The sequence below is a fragment of the Mirounga leonina genome, unplaced genomic scaffold (genome assembly GCF_011800145.1).
Source record: "Mirounga leonina isolate KUSES-001 unplaced genomic scaffold, KU_Mleo_1.0 Mir_126, whole genome shotgun sequence".
Lineage (NCBI taxonomy): Eukaryota > Metazoa > Chordata > Mammalia > Carnivora > Phocidae > Mirounga > Mirounga leonina.
In genome coordinates this window covers 26,468,310-26,486,083 of record NW_023270314.1, presented here as the reverse complement: position 1 = coordinate 26,486,083, position 17,774 = coordinate 26,468,310, and the positions used below count along the sequence as shown (strand labels likewise).

The following is a 17,774-nucleotide window of genomic DNA, read 5'->3' as shown; positions in this document are numbered from 1 at the left end:
AAATTAGCAACACACTCTCAAACAACCAATGAGTGAAAGAAAAAAAAAATCACTAGGGAAATTAGAAAATACTGAGACAAATGAAAACACTATATACCAAAACTTATAGGACACAGTGAAAGCAGTACTCGGGGAAATTCATAGCTGTAAATGCCTACATAAAAAGGAAGAAAGACTTCAAATAAAATAATCTAACTTTACATCTTAAGGAACTAAAAATAAACAAACAAATAAACAAAATCCAAAACCAGCAGAAGAAAGAAATAATAAAGATGATGAGGGAAAAATGAAGTAGAAAATAAAAAAAATAGTAGTGAATCCACAAAACCAAAAGCCTGTTCTTTAAAAAGATCAACAAAATTGACAAACTTTTAGCTAGACTGTCCAGGAAAAAAGGGGAGAAGACACAAATAAATCAGAAATGAAAGGGGCTATTACCACCAACTTTATAGATATGAAAGGACTATAAGAGAGCACTATGAACAATTTTACTCCAAAAAATAAGACAATTTAGATACAAAAATTTTTTCTAGAAACAAAATACCGAAACTGACTCGAGAAGAAATAACAAATCTCAACAGATTGAATCAGTAATCAAAATCCTCTCAACAAAGAAAAGTCTAGAACAGATGCCTTCACTGGTGAATTCTACCAAACACTTAAAGAATTAACACCAATCCTACTCAAACTCTTCCAAAAAAAAGAGAACACTTTCTAACATTCTACAAGGCCAGCATTATCCTGACACCAAAGCCAGACAAAAATAGCATGGGAAAAGAACACTACAGACCAATATCCCTGAATAAAGACACAAAAATCCTCAACAAAATACTAGTCTAATAGCATATAAAAATGATTACACACTCGGGGCGCCTGGGTGGCTCAGATGGTTAAGCATTTGCCTTCAGCTCAGGGGGTCCTGGGATCGAGCCCCACATCGGGCTCCTGGCTCAGCGGGGAGCCTGCTTCTCCTTCTCCCTCTGCCCCTCTCCCTGCTCATGCTCTCTCCCTCTGTATCTCTGTGTCTCAAATGAATAAATAAAATCTTTAAAAAAAAAAAATGATTACACACTATAACCAAGTAGGATTTTTCCCAGAAATACAAGGTGGTTCTACATAAGGAAATCAATGTAATATACCACATGATCATCTCAATAAACAAAGAAAAGGCACTGGACGAAATTTAACACACTTTCATGATAAAAACACTCAGCAAAACCTTGATGACATTATGCTAAGTGAAATAAGGCAGTCACGTAAGGACAAATTCGTATGACTCCACTATATGAGATTCCTAGAGTGTCAAATTCATAGTAGAATGGTGGTGACAGGGACTTAGGCGAGTTAGTGATTAATGGGTAGAGAGTTTCAGTTTGGGATGATGAAAAAATTCTGGAGATGGATGCTGGTAATAGTTGCACAACAACGTGAATGTATTTAATGCCACTGAACTAACTGTATACTTAAAAATAGCTAAAATGGGGCTGGGTGGCTCAGTGGTTAAGCGTCTGCCTTTAGCTCAGGTCATGATCCCAGGGTCCTGGGATCGAGCACGGCATCGCCCCGCATTGGGCTCCCTGCCCGGCAGGAAGCCTGCTTCTCCCTCTCCCACTCCCCCTGCTTGTGGTCCTGCTCCCGCTCTCTCTCTCTGCCAAATAAATAAAATCTTTAAAAAAAATAGCTAAAATGGTAAATTTTACGTGTATTTTACCACGATAAAACACACACACACACGCACGCATGCACACACACAAAGAGCCAACTAGGAATAAAAAGAAATTTCCTTAATATTAAAAGGGTATTTATGAAAATTTCACAGTTCAATAGTGAAAGACCGAAAGCTTTCCCTCTAAAATCAGGAATGATACCCACTTTCACCACTGCTATTCGACAAATAAATAAATAAATAAAAACCTTAAAAAAAACAAACCAAAAACAGCTGGACAGTTCCTGAAAAAGTTTGGTATATGATACACACCTATTAGAATGACCAAAATCTGGAACACTAACACCACCAAATACTGACAAGGATGTGGAGTAAAGGGAGCTCTCACTAATTTCCAGGAAGAATGCAAAATGGTACAGCCACTTTGGAGGACAGTCTGGCAATTTCTTACAAAAACTAAACATACTCTGGAGTGGAGGGGGGTGGGAGGGATTGGGTGGCTGGGTGATGGACATTGGGGAGGGTATGTGCTACGGTGAGCGCTGTGTATTGTGTAAGACTGATGAATCACAGACATGTACCCCTGAAACAAATAATACATTATGTTAATAATTTTAAAAATTAATTAAAAAAATAATAAGGCTGGGAAAATACCAGGAAAAAAAACACACACCAAAAAAACTAAACATACTCTTACTATATGATCCAGAATTGCATTCCTTGCTATTATTTACCCAAAGGAGTTGGAAACTATCTCTACACAAAACCCTGCACATGGATGTTTTATAACAGTTTTATTCATAACTGCCAAAACTTGAAAGGAAACAAAATATCCTTCAGTAGATGAATGAATAAACTGTGATACATCCAGACTAGACTATTGAGCACTAAAAAGAAATTAGCTATCAAGCCATGAAAAGACATGGAGGCATGTTAAATGCATATTTCTAAGTGAAAGAAGCTAATCTGAAAAGGCTACATATTGCATGATTCCAATTATATGACATTCTATAAAGGCAAAACTGGAGACACTAAAAAAAAAAAAATCAGTGGTTGTCAGGGTTGGGTGGGGGTGGGGGAATGAATAGGCAGAACACAGAGGATTTTTAAGGCAGCGAAACTACTCTGTATGATACTCTAATGATAGATACCTGTCATTATGTATTTGTCCAAAACTCTAGAATGTATACTACCAAGAGTGAACTCTAAGGTAAACTATGGACTTTGGGTGATTATGATATGTCAGTGTAGGTTCATCAATGTAGGTACAGAGTGTGGACCATTCTGGTAAAGGCTGTTGATAAAAGGGGAGAATATACATGTGTGGAGGCAGGGGGTATATGGCAAATCTTTGTACCTTCCTCTCAGTATTTCTGTGAGCCTAAAACTGCTCTAAAAGTCTTTAAATTAAAAAAAAAAAAAAAGTTAAGCATAGAATTACCATACGACCCAGCAATTGCAGGCCTAGAAATATATCCAAGAGAAATGAAAACATATGTCTGGTACAGCAGAGTGATTATAGTCAATAATACTGTGTTGCATATTTGAAAGTTGCTAAGAGAGTAGATCTTAAAAGTTCTCATCACAAGAAAACAATTTTTTTCTATGTATGTGAAAGATGTTAACTAGACTTATCGTTCTGATCATTTTGCAATTTATACAAATATTTAATCATTATGTTCCACACCTTAAACTAGTACAATGTTATATATCAATTATGACTCAATTAAAAGAAATCTACACAGAAATTTGTACACAAATGCTTACAAACATTTCATGGTCATCTCCTTTTTAAACATAATGACACATTAGCATTATTCATAATAGTCAAAAGGTGGAAACAATCCCTACATCACCAATGGATGAACAGATAAACAAGCTGTGATATATATACATATGATGGATTATTCAGACATAAAAAGGAATGAAATACTGAAGTACTGATACATGCTACAACATGAATGGACCCTGAAAACATGATGTTAAGTGAAAGAAGCCAAACACAAAATGTCAGACATTGTACGACTCCATTTATATGAAATATCCAGAATAGGTAAATCCTTATAGACAGACTGCCAGGGAGAAAGGGGAGGGGGAAATGGGGAGCAACTGCATAAAAAGTACAGGGTTTTCTTTTGGTCTGATGAGGTGGTAGTCGCACAACACTGTGAATATACTAATAACACTGAATTGTTCACATTAAAATGGTTAATTTTGGGGGCGCCTGGGTGGCTCAGCCGTTAAGTGTTTGCCTTCGGCTCAGGTCATGATCCCAGGGTCCTGGGATCGAGCCCTACATCGGGCTCCCTGCTGGGCGGGAAGCCTGCTTCTCCCTCTCCCACTCCCACTCCCCCCACTTGTGTTCCCTCTCTCGCTGTCTCTCTGTCAAATAAATAAATAAAATCTTTTAAAAAAAATAAATAAATAGGGCGCCTGGGTGGCTCAGTTGGTTAAGCGACTGCCTTCGGCTCAGGTCATGATCCTGGAGTCCCGGGATCGAGTCCCGCATCGGCTCCCTGCTCGGCAGGGAGTCTGCTTCTCCCTCTGACCCTCCCCCCTCTCATGTGCTCTCTCTCATTCTCTCTCTCTCTCAAATAAATAAATAAAATCTTTAAAAAAAAAACATCTAAGAACTTGTTTTAAAAATCAGATTTCTGGCCTGTGCCCCAGAAAATCACTGAAGATGAGGCCCTGGGAACCATTTTTTTTTAAAGATTTTATTTATTTATTCATGAGAGACAGAGAGAGAGGCAGAGGGAGAAGTAGGCTCCCTGCAGAGCAGGGAACCTGATGCGGGACTCGATCCCAGGACCCCGGGATCACGAACCGAGCCCAAGGCAGACGCTTAACTGACTGAGCCACCGAGGCGCCCCTGGAAACTATTTTTAATGGGTACTCTGGATGACTCTCATGAACACAAAGTCTGAGAACTGATATCTAATTAATACAAGTTAATACAAATGATTACATATGTATCAGAGTCAAGAGAAGAGTGACAAGAGCAAAATGCATAAAAAAGAGGAAGGTGAAAAAAACAAAGAAAAATACTTCAAATTTTGGCACACTGTGCTCTAGGGAAAACAAAGTGATGTTTGAAAACTCTTGTAGAACTGATGTTGGAAAAAATTCTAAATGTGTAAATACACAAACCATTGTGCTAATACCAGTGAAGACCACTCAGGGTATGACATAGGAAAGCATTTTTAAATTTAAGGTTGCCTGGTACAGAAAGCACATAACATGCACAGAATGTCTGTTGACAATGTCAACTATTTTTATAATAAGTACAGTTATATTTAATTATCTTCATCCTCTGATAATCCAGAGAAAACCAAACTTTTTGCTGTGTTAGTCTTTACATGAACAACAGCATGAATTGTCAAATATTATGTCAACTGCTGTGCAAGCTCAGGGTTGGGACATTTACTTTCAGACCAAGATAATCTCTATTTTTAAGGGCAGACTTATGTAAACAAGGACAGGCAAAACTAGAGTTAAATTTCTCAACACTAAGCATTCCATGATAGCGCTTAAATTTCCCTGAGAATCACTAAAATATGTATACAAGGATAGCCTTTATTATTCTAACTGTAAGCAAAGATTCCTGAAGATGAAGTATTAAGTTCTAACTCATTAATTTACTTCACTGAGGAAAATCCATTTTGGTGTAGCAGGCATAATGACAAGAATTTTACATTACATAACTCTCAAAGGATCTATCAGAATACAAAATTTGTCTACCTTCCCCATAAAAAAAACATCTTTCCCCTATAAACTCATAAATTCAAACTGACGTTCTAAAGTCTCTTTTGCCTCACTTATTTAGACTGAGCCTTATAATGCATTTGGAAATCCCAATGATATTCCATGTAACCCTAAGGTGCAGATGTTTCAACATTTCCAGACATGATTCTTGTTCATCTCATAAATGAAACAAACTATACTGGAGGAATGAAGTAGCTAATGCATGCAAATAAACTACATGGGAAGTTATGCTACTTTCATAGGAGATTTTTATTTATTATCAACATTTGACTTGATACACCAAAGTCTAGAAGTATCTAAAAGTTCTCTGATACTTTTTCTTTTTGTAGTTTATGTTTCAAAAGGCAGACATCCCACAATTAATCCTTAACGGCTGGCTAAGGCAGATGTGTGGACTTCTTCACCAAGGTCTCACATTTCCTTCCAACAAGCAGTCAAGCAATATTCATCATTAACCCCATCTCCCAACTCCCCAGACATCCCTAACATGCTCAATGTGGCCCCTTCACACGCTTCCAGTCCAACCTACCCACACATACACACACACCATCCGTCTCCAAGTCTCTCACATTGGCACAACAAACAGCCTCTGAACATTCATCTGTTTTGCTAACCAAGGGCCATTCTTGCTTCTTCCACTGATCCTGCACAGACTTGACACTACCTACAATCTCGTTCCATTTCTTCCACAATAGTCACTATTCAAAGCAACAAAGAAACAAGTCAATGTTCCCTAACCGCAGACAGCTTATTTAACTAAATACCTCCCCCCACCCCCCCACCCCCCCGCCCATTCTCTTTCCTGCTTTTGTTATTTAGAAGGTGCAGGGTCTGGGAAAAATCTCACTCACCTCATGCTATAGGCACCAGCACCCAGTTCCTGGCCGATCCCGGACAGACTAGCATCAAAGTCCTGCACCAGCCCAGATTCAATCACTTCATCGGCCAGAGGTAGCTTCAGAGCCCAGGCCATGCTGGCTCCTTCCTTGCCCCAGGAGACACCGTTTCTTGTACAAAGGCAAGTAGTGTGATTCTACCCAATGGGGCCAAGACTGTCGAAAACTCCAAACCAAGATCTCCCACGCAGTTCCCACTGGCCAACCCCAGCCTGAACCGCACTGCCCGCACAACTAATTTGCCGTACCCTCGGCTCCTAGCTCCTGCCTCGACTTCCAAAATCCCTCCCAGCCAGCTCTCTGGAGCCGCGCGTGGGCCCCTTTGCTTAACTATTCCAGATTCCCCTGAGGCAGCCCTGCACTCCCGTACTCTCAATCCTTGGGCTCTCCCCTTGAGCTCGTGGTGGTCACTCGCTGCCTTCCAAACAACCAGCAGCAGAGACCCGCTGCCTACCCGGCGCTCCCACGCCGCTTTCGCACCTTTTCCCCCGGTCCCCTTCTGCGGGAAGCCCCCCTCCCTCCGGGGGCCCGCTCTCTCTTTCCCCTCCAGGCCTCGCTTCCGGTCAGTCCCACGATCACTTCCGGTCACCCCCTCTCAACCCCAAAGCTCTTAGAACCAAATCCAGGTCTCCGCCGAGCCAACTCCCCGCCCTCTGCGGTCCCCCACGGCCTCGGAACATGGAAGGGGAAAGTCCAGCACCGGCTGGAAACCCAGACTAGCCAGGGTCCTCCACCGCCCGCCGCCCCAGCGCCAACCAATCATGGCGCCCTCTTCCTTTGCGGGTCCGGAGAACGTGACGTCACCCCGTGGCTCGCCAATGAGGAAGAGAGTTCGTGGGCTTCGGCCGTGATAATAGGCTAGCTGCGCGACGGCCCCCCGCCCCCGGAGATGGGCTGGGCCGTCTAGGAGAGGAGCCAGCGTGCGTCAGGTGTCTCCTGTTTAAATGGCCCTCTCTGTGGCTACCTGAGGACTACTTTCCGCCGTGTACCGAGTCCGCGCTCTGAGGCGTGGGTGGAGCCTTCACTCTAGTCTTACCGAACCCACCCCTAGCCCTGGAGGATTCTGCACCGTTTCCCCGGCGCTCCCTGTAGGTGCTCCTTTGCTCCTGGAATACTCTCTCTGCTTAAACTCGCCTCTCCGAAGGTCAAGACTCTGCTTATCGTCATCCTTCGCATTCTCCCTAATGCATTTGAACAGGAAAGCATGAGATAGGTGAAAGTTGGAGTTTTTAAAAAGTCGTGGTCTGAATATTAGGATTTGGGCTGGCGTCTTCACTTACTAGTTTGGTGATTTTCGAATAATCGCTTAATCTCGTTGAGATTTCGATTCCTCGTTTGAAAAGTAGGGATAACCATCCCTGCTTCACCTTCCTTCGCTGTTTATTGAGCATCAACTATGTACCGGGAACTTTATGACATTATTAGCAATCCTCAAGACAATCTTGTAATTAGAATTATAGTTCTAAAGCTAAGTATGATGACCCTCATTTTACCAGTAAGGAAAGAAGCCTACGGACTGAAATTTGCCAGAGCTAAATTGCCATGCCAACTTCAGAGCTGATTCCAAAGTCTGATATTTTTTACTATAAAATATTGCCTATAGGGGCGCCTGGGTGGCTCAGTCGGTTAAGCGTCTGCCTTCGGCTCAGGTCATGATCTCAGGGTCCTGGGATCGAGCCCCGCATCGGGTTCCCTGCTCCGCGGGGCGCCTGCTTCTCCCTCTCCCATTCCCCCTATTTGTGTTCCCTCTCTCGCGTGTCTCTCTCTGTCAAATAAATAAATAAAATCTTTAAAAAATAAAATAAAATAAAATAAAATATTGCCTATATGTTAAAGTATTGGTTCATTGTTGTATTCCATTGTTGAACTTTTTACAGTTTGTCTTGAGTCGTATGTATCTGCCTTTTACACTAGACTGATTTCCTAAATAAGAGAAAAAAAATCTTTTTCAGGCTTGTGTTCTACATATCTCCTAGTATAGTTTCTGCATTCAGTAGGACTTAAAAAAAAAAATGCTTATTGAATTAAGAAAGGAAAGAGGCTGGGCACCTAGGTGGCTCAGATGGTTAAGCATCTGCCTTCGGCTCAGGTCATGATCCCAGGGTCCTGGGATCGAGCCCCACATCAGGCTCCCTGCTCAGCGGGAAGCCTGCTTCTCCCTCTCCCACTCCCCCTGCTTGTGTTCCCTCTCTCACTGTCTCTCTCTGTCAAATAAATAAATAAAATCTTAAAAAAAAAAAAAAAAAAAGAAAGGAAAGAGGTTGACATGAAGTTTAACAGCATGCCCCCAGTTTCAGCCACAAGATTCTCTCTTTGAGGGCTCTAGGCTTACCTTAAGCCCTGGCATCCAAGTCTTGGTTCCCTGGGACATTCAATGTCTCTTCAAGCCATTTCTTCTTCCCTTGAGCCAGTTTTATCTCAAAACATGTGTCTATAAGTAAACCAACTGGTCCTGGGCTCAGAAACCAAAAGAGAGATGCCATAATCAAAATCCTTTGTAAACAAACATTATATCCAGAGTATTTTTACACACCTGTTAGGTGGAACCATGCCTCCTTGAATTAACAGCTCCATCACTACATGCATAATCTGGGCAAGTAACTTTAAATCTCTGATGTTATAATGAGAGACTTGTATTTACTGAGCCCTTCCTCAGGGCAAGCCCTAACTAGGTGCTTTATGTATAGAAGCTCATTTAATTCTCACATCACTCCTGGAAGAAAGGTACCACGATTAGATTCATTTCATAGATAAGGAAACTGAGACTTAGAAAAACTAATTGGCTTGTTCAGGGTCACCCAGTTTACGAGTGGTGAAGCCTGACTGATCTCACAGTCGGGACATCTAACCATTGTGCCACTCTGTCCCTGTGGATGGTTTTAACCTAAAAAAGATCTGTTTCCTACCTATTCTTTTCAGAGGTGAATCTTGAAGCTTGTGGAGGTGAGAATATTGAATTATCAAAAACTGCACACATGAAGATGTCTTGGATGAAACATTTTTTTAATATGGAGAAAAATAGCTCAAAGTGAATGGATTTAAAATAAAACAAGGGGAGCACCTGGGTGGCTCAGTTGTGAAGCCTCTGCCTTCGGCTCAGGTCATGATCCCAGGGTCCTGGGATGGAGCCCCACAACGGGCTCCCTGCTCAGCAGGAAGCCTGCTTCTCCCTCTCCCATTCCCCCTGCTTGTGTTCCCTCTCTTGCTGTGTCTCTCTCTATCTAATAAATAAATAAAATATTAAAAAATAAAATAAAATAAAACAAGGAATATTCATATTAGATGTTTGGAAGAGATAATTACCATATCTAGGAATATTATGGAGCCCTGTCCTCTGGAAAATATTTAGAAAAAGACAGATTTGTCTTTCTCAGAAATGTTTGAGCTTAAGTTTAAATTCTGAACCAAAATAAAGGCCACAAAAATCCTCCTTACCATTTATTAATTCTAAAATAAACTGGGGTAAGATGAGAAGTAATTCCTAAGCCTTGGCCCCTCGCAACTGGAATGCAGATCAGTCTTGAGATTTATGTCTGTGAGCCCAGATCCCCCTGTGGGGAAAAGATTTTACAGATTGTTTACCCCTGGAATGCTGTGACTGGGGGGAGTGGACTTTTCCCTTCCTCTCTCTTTCCCAATGTAACTAAAAGTGAAACTGGAGTGCCAGGGCTGGAAACAGGGATTTCAGGGACAGCCCTGAGAGCTCTGCTTCCAAGAAAAGATCACCAGGTATTCCTCTGGAAATCCAGCACCACCTATCAATAAACCAAATTTTGTATGGGTAAATTCACCCCACAACAAAAATCATGGTTCTTATTAGATAGAGTAAATATGACTAATTAATTAGAGTACCTGTGACACAGAGCTCCAAATTCAGTATTCTGGACCACTGGGTGGAGTTAAGGCTTATCTGTAAAAGGTTCATTTCCCTAGATTAGGTCCCAAAACTAGACACTGTTTAGATGGATCTGAAGGGGTTCAGAATGAGCCTCCCCAAAATGTGCATTTTTGGCTTGTGGATTAATTTGAGCTGAAGTCAATCAAGGCCTGAAAGGCTAAGGAAAAGATTTTATCTTCCCTTTAACTGCCTAAAATAATTTAGATAGAAGGCCTAGTCCAGGAAGAGAACTATCATCAGAGATAACTACAAAGAAGATGAGCTAAGTATGGTAGCTATGGGAAGCTCAAGGGCCTATTTGTTCAGATTCCTTTCTGGCTCCATTGTCTCTGCATGCCATGGCAAACATTTGCTTGCCAAACATTTGCTCTTCCCATCTTCCTGTAAATTATCTTCCTCCCCTTTAAAGTGTCAGGCCCCAACCCCCTTCCCCATAGCTCAGGATGCCATATAAGCCTCAATTGCCTGACCACTTGTGGGTCTCATATTCTTATGGGGATGTTGTACATATGTAATTAGATTTGTTTTTCTCCTGTTAAGTGTGTTTTATGTCAATGTAATTAATAGACCCACCAAAAGAATCTAAAAGGGTAAAAGGAAAAATTCTTCCTCTTCTACAGAACACAGCAGAGCTGACCCTGGGTGGTAAAAAGATGTGGAAATCCTACCAGTAAGATCAGGACAGAAAAGTAATTCCCAAGTCCCATCCTGTATGGGGTAAAAGTTAAGCACACAGGCTTTAGAGGCAACTTACCTGGGTATGAGACCTGGTTCTGCAGCTCACAAACAAAGCAACCCTAAGTAGATTCCTCATCTTCTCTGTGCCTCAAGTCCTTATCTATAAAATGGGTATAATAGTGGTTCTTATTTTACAGAATTATGGTGAGAATTAACTGACAAAATGCATGTTAAGTGCTTAGAAGAGTACCTAGAACATAGTTGTGATCAGTAAGGGTTAGCTATTATGATTGACAAAAAGGGGACCCTAGCACCTGTCCTGCCTACTTCTCAAGACAAAACAATTCTCTCAGAGGCTTGAGGGCTCAAGCTTCTGGGTCAGCATCCATCCATCCCCTAGGCTTCCCTTCTCACTCAAATACTGAAGTCAGTCACAGTTGCTGGGTTCCCCAGTCAATTAGTGGGCATTTTCTTCTAGATACAGGAAGAAACCATTAAGCAGGCAGGCTTTGTTGAGGGACTGACCACCTAATTTTAACTCTTCACATTTTCCTACATCCCCCCAGACAAGCCTGTGAGCCCCAATCTAGCTTCTTTGAAGGACTCTGTAGTTGAGAGAAAAGGAAATCAAAACCTTTCATAGCCATGCAGCTCCAGGCAACTTCTGGTTGCCTGCATCTCTTATCTGTAATCCAGAAACCAGCCCATATCTTCTCCAGCCCATAAAAGATCAGTTCCCTCTTCACAGCAGTCCTCAGCACAGTGGACATCTGCGATATTGTGATTTATAAGAAATATATATATATATATATATAGTGTATTATATGTGTGTGTGTATATATGTGTATATGTGTGTATACACATATGTGTGTGTGTGTTTATATATATATATATATCCAGATGACCAAAACATAGTCTCATATATATTTGGTCTTCACCCACAGTTCCTGGCTCACAGCTTCCAAAACCCTTGGAGTTTCCTGAACAATAGAGCTATGGGAGCATCTTTTGTGATATTTTGTCTCTGTCCTCAGTTCCTGAAAATGCTTCAGAGCCATGAAGGTGAAATGGGTGTCTTGTTATTCATAACAAGCTCCGTTTCACCACAGCTGGGTTTGTTAATGAAGGTGGCTTTTGGAAAACACTTAAGGATGGGGGCTGGTTGCCAGGGAAACCAACCATGAATAGTGGGTTGGAACTTTCAGTCCCACCCCCTGATTTCTGGGAAAGGGAGAGGGGCTAGAGTTTCAATCAATCACCAATGACCAATGAGTTAATCAACCATGCCTATGTAATGAAACCTCTATAAAGATCCCAACGGAGGGTGTTCAGAGAGCTTGCAGGTTGGGAAATAGAACCGTTCCATGTGCCACTGCGCCAGGGCCCCAAGCTCCATGAACACTGAAGCTCCTTTGTTCTGGACCTTGCCATATGTATTTCTTCATAGGGCTGTTGATTTGTATCCCTTAATAACCTTTGTAATAAAGCAGTAATCTAGCGAGTAAATGGGTTTCCCTGAGTTCTGTGAGCCATTCTAGTAAATTAATCTAGAACCCAAAGAGGGGGTCATGGGAACCTCTAATGTATAGCCAGTTGGTCAGAAGTGTAGGTAACAACCTATCCTCACAATTAGCATCCTGTTGGAAGGGGACCGTTGGAGCCTGCAATTTGTAGCTGGTCAATCAGAAGCACAGGTAACAACTTGGGCGTGTGATGGTATCAGAAGTGGAGGGTGGTCTTGTGGGACTGAGCCTTTTACCTGTGGAATCTGATGCTATCTTCAGGTAGATATTGTCAGAACTGAACTGAATTCGTGGATACCTTGTTGGTGTCTGAGCATTGCTTATTGGTGTGGGGAAGCCTCCACACACACGTCAGAATTGAGTCCAGAAACCCAAAAGAACATCTCAGACCTGGGAATAGAAATTGCAGTCCTCCACAAAACCACCCCTCTTCGTTTCAGGCTGTCCTGGGCCAAACGCCAGGAACCACATTCAACTGGTTTGAGCCAGAGAGATCAGCTTCTACCAACTCTTCTGGTGGGAGCTGCTGGGAGCTGCATTTCTCAGGTCAGGACCAGTTGCTGCCCAGATTCCATTCACTCCCACATATCACAGTCTAAACCCTGCATAGCTAAGCAGAATCCTCTATACCTGCTTTCTCCCAGGAGTGTGATGTCAGGAACTCAGCTCTCATTATTTCCTTGAAGGAGAGGACAGGAAACGCATTCAGTCATCTATCTGATGTTCATCAAGCACCTACTGTGTGCCCCTGGCCTGGGTACTGAGGAGTCCCAGCCTAGTGTGGACAGCTAATATTAGGGTTGTGACATCTATGCAGAGGTAAGCACTGGCTTCTATTTGACTTTTCTGCCCCATTATTTCAGAGTGCTATAAAGCTCCTCAGATCCCTAAGCCCTACATCAGAATGTTGGACACCTTTTGTCCCTTGGGCAGAGGTGGAGTGGTAGAGCAAGATCTAGAATCCAGCACAGGGCCTGGCTCAGGGATGTTGATTGGGTGGAATCAGAGGTGATGCCTTGCTCTCACCAGTTTAGATGATGGAGCCCAGACCTTATCAATACCAGATAGGTGGAAGGGGGAGGAGGGGGGGTGCAGGGGTGCATGGCATGAACCCAACTCCTAGGAAGTAGACAGGTAAAGAGAGGGGCCCATATTGCAGTCATGCTCTCCCTGCTCTAAGCCCAAGTGCCAGGTCTGCCCCTAACATTTGTAGGCCTAAGGAAGAGCACAAATGAAGATCCACTTACCACACAGCTAAATTTGTATCAAGTCTAAGTTAACTGTGAATGATCTAGCCTTGTGTCATGATAAGCATACCTTCATAATAACCTGAAGTTCTGTGTTAGAATGTTCCGCAGCCTTGGTCCCCAGCCTACAGTCTGCCTTCTCTTCCCCCCTGGCACACCCACCTCACACGGCAAAGGGCTTTGTGGGTATTTATAAACACTCCAGCTTGTATGTCCAAGCTCCATCCACTCAGCTCTCTGACAAATATCTGACCCGGAGGAGAGGTCAGAAAGTGGGCTTTGCAGGGAATTCTGAGGTCCTGGAAGGAGAAAGGGCACATCCTCTTGACCCTGCATTCCGTGGGGAGGATCCTGGCTGGAGGGTCACGGCAGGGCTTTCTGAAGTGAGAGGCCAGGGCACTAACGCTCGCCCTCCTGCAATGGGGTTTTCCAGGCTACAAGCTCTGATGGCAGACGTAGCTCCCTGGTACTTGTCTGGCTTCTCCCTATCAGCTCCTGAGAGGCGAAGGATCAACAAGCAGACCCGTACAAAAGAAAAATACTGTTTATTCCACACAACTACATCAAGTGCTTCATCCCCATTCTTCCCTCCCCACCCCTCACTCCAGCCCTCAGCAGGCTTTGCCCCTTGTGGGGGGACAGTCAGAACCTCAGTGTCAGAGCCTGGCCTAGGAGACAGAAAGGAAATCTAGGCATAGGAAGGTGAGTGGGTCCAAGGGCACAAGAACGTCAGGGTTTCTCTCATTCCAGATTCAAGTGTGTTCCTCAATCCGCTTGGCCAAATTCTTCCCTGGGCCCCCACTAGATAAAATGCCGTGGATAGGGCAGGGTCAAAGACCCCAGCTGATTCACTGGGCCACAGAAAGTTTTGGTCTTTCTTTCATTTAAAACAAAAACAAACACCACCACACGCAGACAGTGAAATCATTTCTGCCCTTTCTCCTGCCTAAGCTCTGGCTCTGTCCGGAAAGGTGCTTTCAAAACAAAAGTTATATAAACTCCCTTCAGAGCCTGGTGCTACCAGAAACAAAGCAGAAAACCCACCTCGGGTACAGATAGCTGCTCCCCGAGGGTCCGACATGGGAGAGCAGGAACAGAGACAGCAAGCCGGTGAGCTCTGCCCTGGGCCATTTCAGGGATACTCTGCACCCCCCTGCCTGGGGAATTCAGCCTGCAAAAATCCTGTTCCTCGGAAAGACCTACCCATCCTTCCTGGAGAGGAGAAAATGGTTTCATTCTAGCCCAGCCTCGGGAAGACAGATTTAGAAAAGGGAGGAGCTGAGAAAGCATGGCCAGGCCTAATTTAGACCAGAACTTCATTATCTTTTTCCTTTCGCAGACCAGGACAGATGGGTTCCTCCTGCATCTCCAGGGCCACGGCCACACCCTGGATTATATGCTACTCCCAGGGCTCCAGCTGTGACCCACTTGTCTTTCCCAAAAAAGAAAGCATATCTGAACGCAAGTGTTTGAGGGTGAAAACCTGTCTCTCTCTGATTTATTGAAGGGTAAGTCACTGAATCCTTTGCCAACCCCAGTACTTTAACTCTTCTTACTAAAAACTTGCTTAGCACGCCTCTCCCAAGCCAGTTCGTCTCATGCAGACAGGGTGGATAACCGTAAACTGGAGTGTGACGCCTCCCCCCGGGAGACATATTCTCTCCTGGGAGGCCGGGGCAGGCAAGGTGCCTGCCTGCTTCCTCATTCTCACCACACTCGGGAAGGTTTGGTTGGTCTGAACGTAGCGGGGCAGAGGGGTGTGTGTGTGTGTGTGTGTGTGTGGCAATTTGACACACAATCGTCCTCTCACACTCTGGCAATGTAGGGCCTGCCAGGGACCAGTCGTAGGCAGGAAATGACAGCAAGCCAGAGGAAGCTAGACCAGGAGGTGGCTCTGCCACAGTGACCAGTGGGGGTGGGGATGGGCCCTCGCCTCACAGCCACTTCATCGGGGTATATCTTGTGAGGTGTGGAGCTGGGCGGCTGCTATGGACCTGGCTCTGTGACTTGTGCCCCTTTAGGGACGGTCTCCTGGGTTCATCTAAGCCAACCTCTTAGTGCTCTCCTGACCTCCCAGAGTGATATACTGAGTTCCAGGGGCTGTCCAGCCACCGTGAGGCTGGGAAACTCACTTAGCAGCTTGGGTGAGATGCCAGCCCTTAACGTGCCATAGCTGTCCTTTCTACAGGTGACACCCATCCTGCCTCAGGGGTCTTCTTGACTGGGGGCGGAGAGGGGGAGCAGGGATTGTTTGCACAAACACGTGATCTAAGACTTTGGACAAAATAAGATTTCTCCTCCAGTATCCAAGGCTCAAAGTCTCAAAGAAAATTAAGAGTTAAGTCACCTTCTGCAAGAGACCTTCCTGGGCTGCCACCAGTCCTTTCTGGATGTTGGCCTTTTCCCCGGGCCCTTGCTGTTTGGTTTAGTGTTTCATTTGCCCCTTCTGAGAAGGCCCGGCACTGGGTTGGGGGTGGGTGGGAGGACAAGAGAAAGAGAGAGTCAGCATTCCTTCCCTCATTTTTCTCCAGGGTGCTGCGAGAGCTTGGGCAATGGGATTTTCCAGGCTGCCAGTTCTTTATCCCTCACTGTTTAGTGGAGACAGCCATGGGCAGAGATTAGATTAAAATCTGGGAGGACGGGCTTATTTACTGAGTTCCCAACGTGCTGTACACCCAGGTCAACTCCAGGACAGCTAGAGTTCAGAGCTGCTTCCTTCCACCATGGATTACAAATGAAAAGGTTCCGCTTTAGTGCAATTTCCCCCCAAAAGGAATCAGGAAGAAGTGGGAAAGGAGATCACGTGTTCTGGCCCCAGGGCTGCGGGAACCTTCTGACCTTGAAGGCAAGGCAGACACTGAGCCTGACCTTCTGAGCAGCTCATCACACTTTTCAGAATTGTGCCTCTTGGGTCCTTTGCGGGGGCGGGGGTGGGGTGGGGCAGGCAGTGTGCCTGCAGGCAAAGGGTGGGAGGTGAGGCCGCAGTCCCTGCCACACTTACACACAGGAGCAAAGGGGAAGAGAGGGCCAGAGAGAATGCCATCAAAAACAAGAGCTAATGGCCAGGGGTCCTTCGGGGGCTGTGGTAGCCCTGCCCCAAGGACGGGGGGGTGTCTGGTTCCCAACCAGAATTCACCCTTCGAAAACCACATTAGCAAAGTGCTTCTTTAAGTGAGGGAGGGGTCCCTCGGCATGACCGGCCCGAGCCTGCAGCTCTCCGGTGGGCCCCTCTGCCCTCCCCATGCTGTGAGATACGTGGAGGAGAGGAGGGAGGCAGCGGACACACATGCACACGGTGGAGTCTCAAGACCCAGGACAAGCACAGCTGCACGCCACACTGTGACAGGTGCTGTCACGGCGGTGGCTGCAGCCAGGTGCCAAGGGAGAAGTACAAAGTGCTGGAACGCAGGGCTGGGGGCTGAGCCCTAAGGGATCTGAAAGACATTCAGCTTGCTGGTGTTCTTGAGCGTCTGGCGCCGATTGCAGAACCAGACCCGCACCACCTCCCGGTCATAGTTGAGCTCCTTAGCAATCTCAGTGATCTCCTGGCCTGTGGGCAGTGGGTTCTTCTCAAAGTAGGCATTCAGGGCCTCTATGGCCTGGGGGGTGAAGGAGGTGCGGCGTTTGCGTTTCTTGGAGGGCTCACCTCCCACAAACTCCATCAGGTTCTGCTGCCCTTCCTGGTTCCGGAGTTCGGCTTCATTCAGCCACTTTTCCAGCACTGGCTTCAGCTTCTGGGCACTCTTGGGCGTGATGTCCAGCTTCTCGAACCTGTGGGTGACCCGAGCCCAGGGAAGGGACGGTGAGAATGTCTTATTCCTCACACTGGAGTGTGAGTACACTCCGCAAGGGGCCGCTCCTCTCAGGCCTGGTGACATTGGACTAAATGTTCCCCTCACCACCCCCACCAAGACCACCCTGGCCCAGCCAAGCCCGGACTCCTCAGACTGTCCTGCATCCCAGGTCATACCAGGGAGACCACTCCCATGGCCTCAGTTCAGTGGTGCAAGGATAACAGTGCAACTGCTGTATGAACAGCTCTTCCAGAACGTTCACACCCAAGTGAGTGAGGTCCTCTGAGGAGTTGTCTAGAGAGGCTTT

General features: G+C 45.1%; 2 protein-coding genes across 11 annotated transcripts in view; both read right to left on the bottom strand.

Moving 5' to 3' along the window:
• Positions 1 to 7,128, bottom strand: part of TFCP2 (transcription factor CP2) — a 59,484-nt gene extending 52,356 nt beyond the window's left edge. For 6 of the 8 annotated variants that reach the window (XM_035002648.1, XM_035002649.1, XM_035002650.1 and 3 more), the window contains exon 1: positions 6,283 to 7,128. In XM_035002648.1, the coding sequence (XP_034858539.1) occupies positions 6,283 to 6,404 (122 nt within the window). In that variant the 5' untranslated portion in view covers positions 6,405 to 7,128. The remainder of the gene's footprint in view (positions 1 to 6,282) is intronic. The other 2 variants (XM_035002655.1, XM_035002654.1) reach the window with 2 other exon arrangements.
• Positions 7,129 to 9,820: 2,692 nt separating this feature from the next.
• POU6F1 (POU class 6 homeobox 1) overlaps positions 9,821 to 17,774 on the bottom strand; it is a 33,237-nt gene continuing 25,283 nt past the window's right edge. The window contains exons 11-12 of one of the 3 annotated variants that reach the window (XR_004678755.1): positions 13,057 to 17,444; positions 9,821 to 11,063 (exon numbers count right to left, since the gene is read on the bottom strand). Coding sequence is in view for 1 of the 3 variants with exons in the window: in XM_035002647.1 (XP_034858538.1) it covers positions 17,099 to 17,444 (346 nt within the window). In the remaining 2 variants the exon portion in view is untranslated. Of the gene's footprint in view, positions 11,064 to 12,534; positions 17,445 to 17,774 lie in introns of those variants that run through there. The other 2 variants (XR_004678756.1, XM_035002647.1) reach the window with 2 other exon arrangements.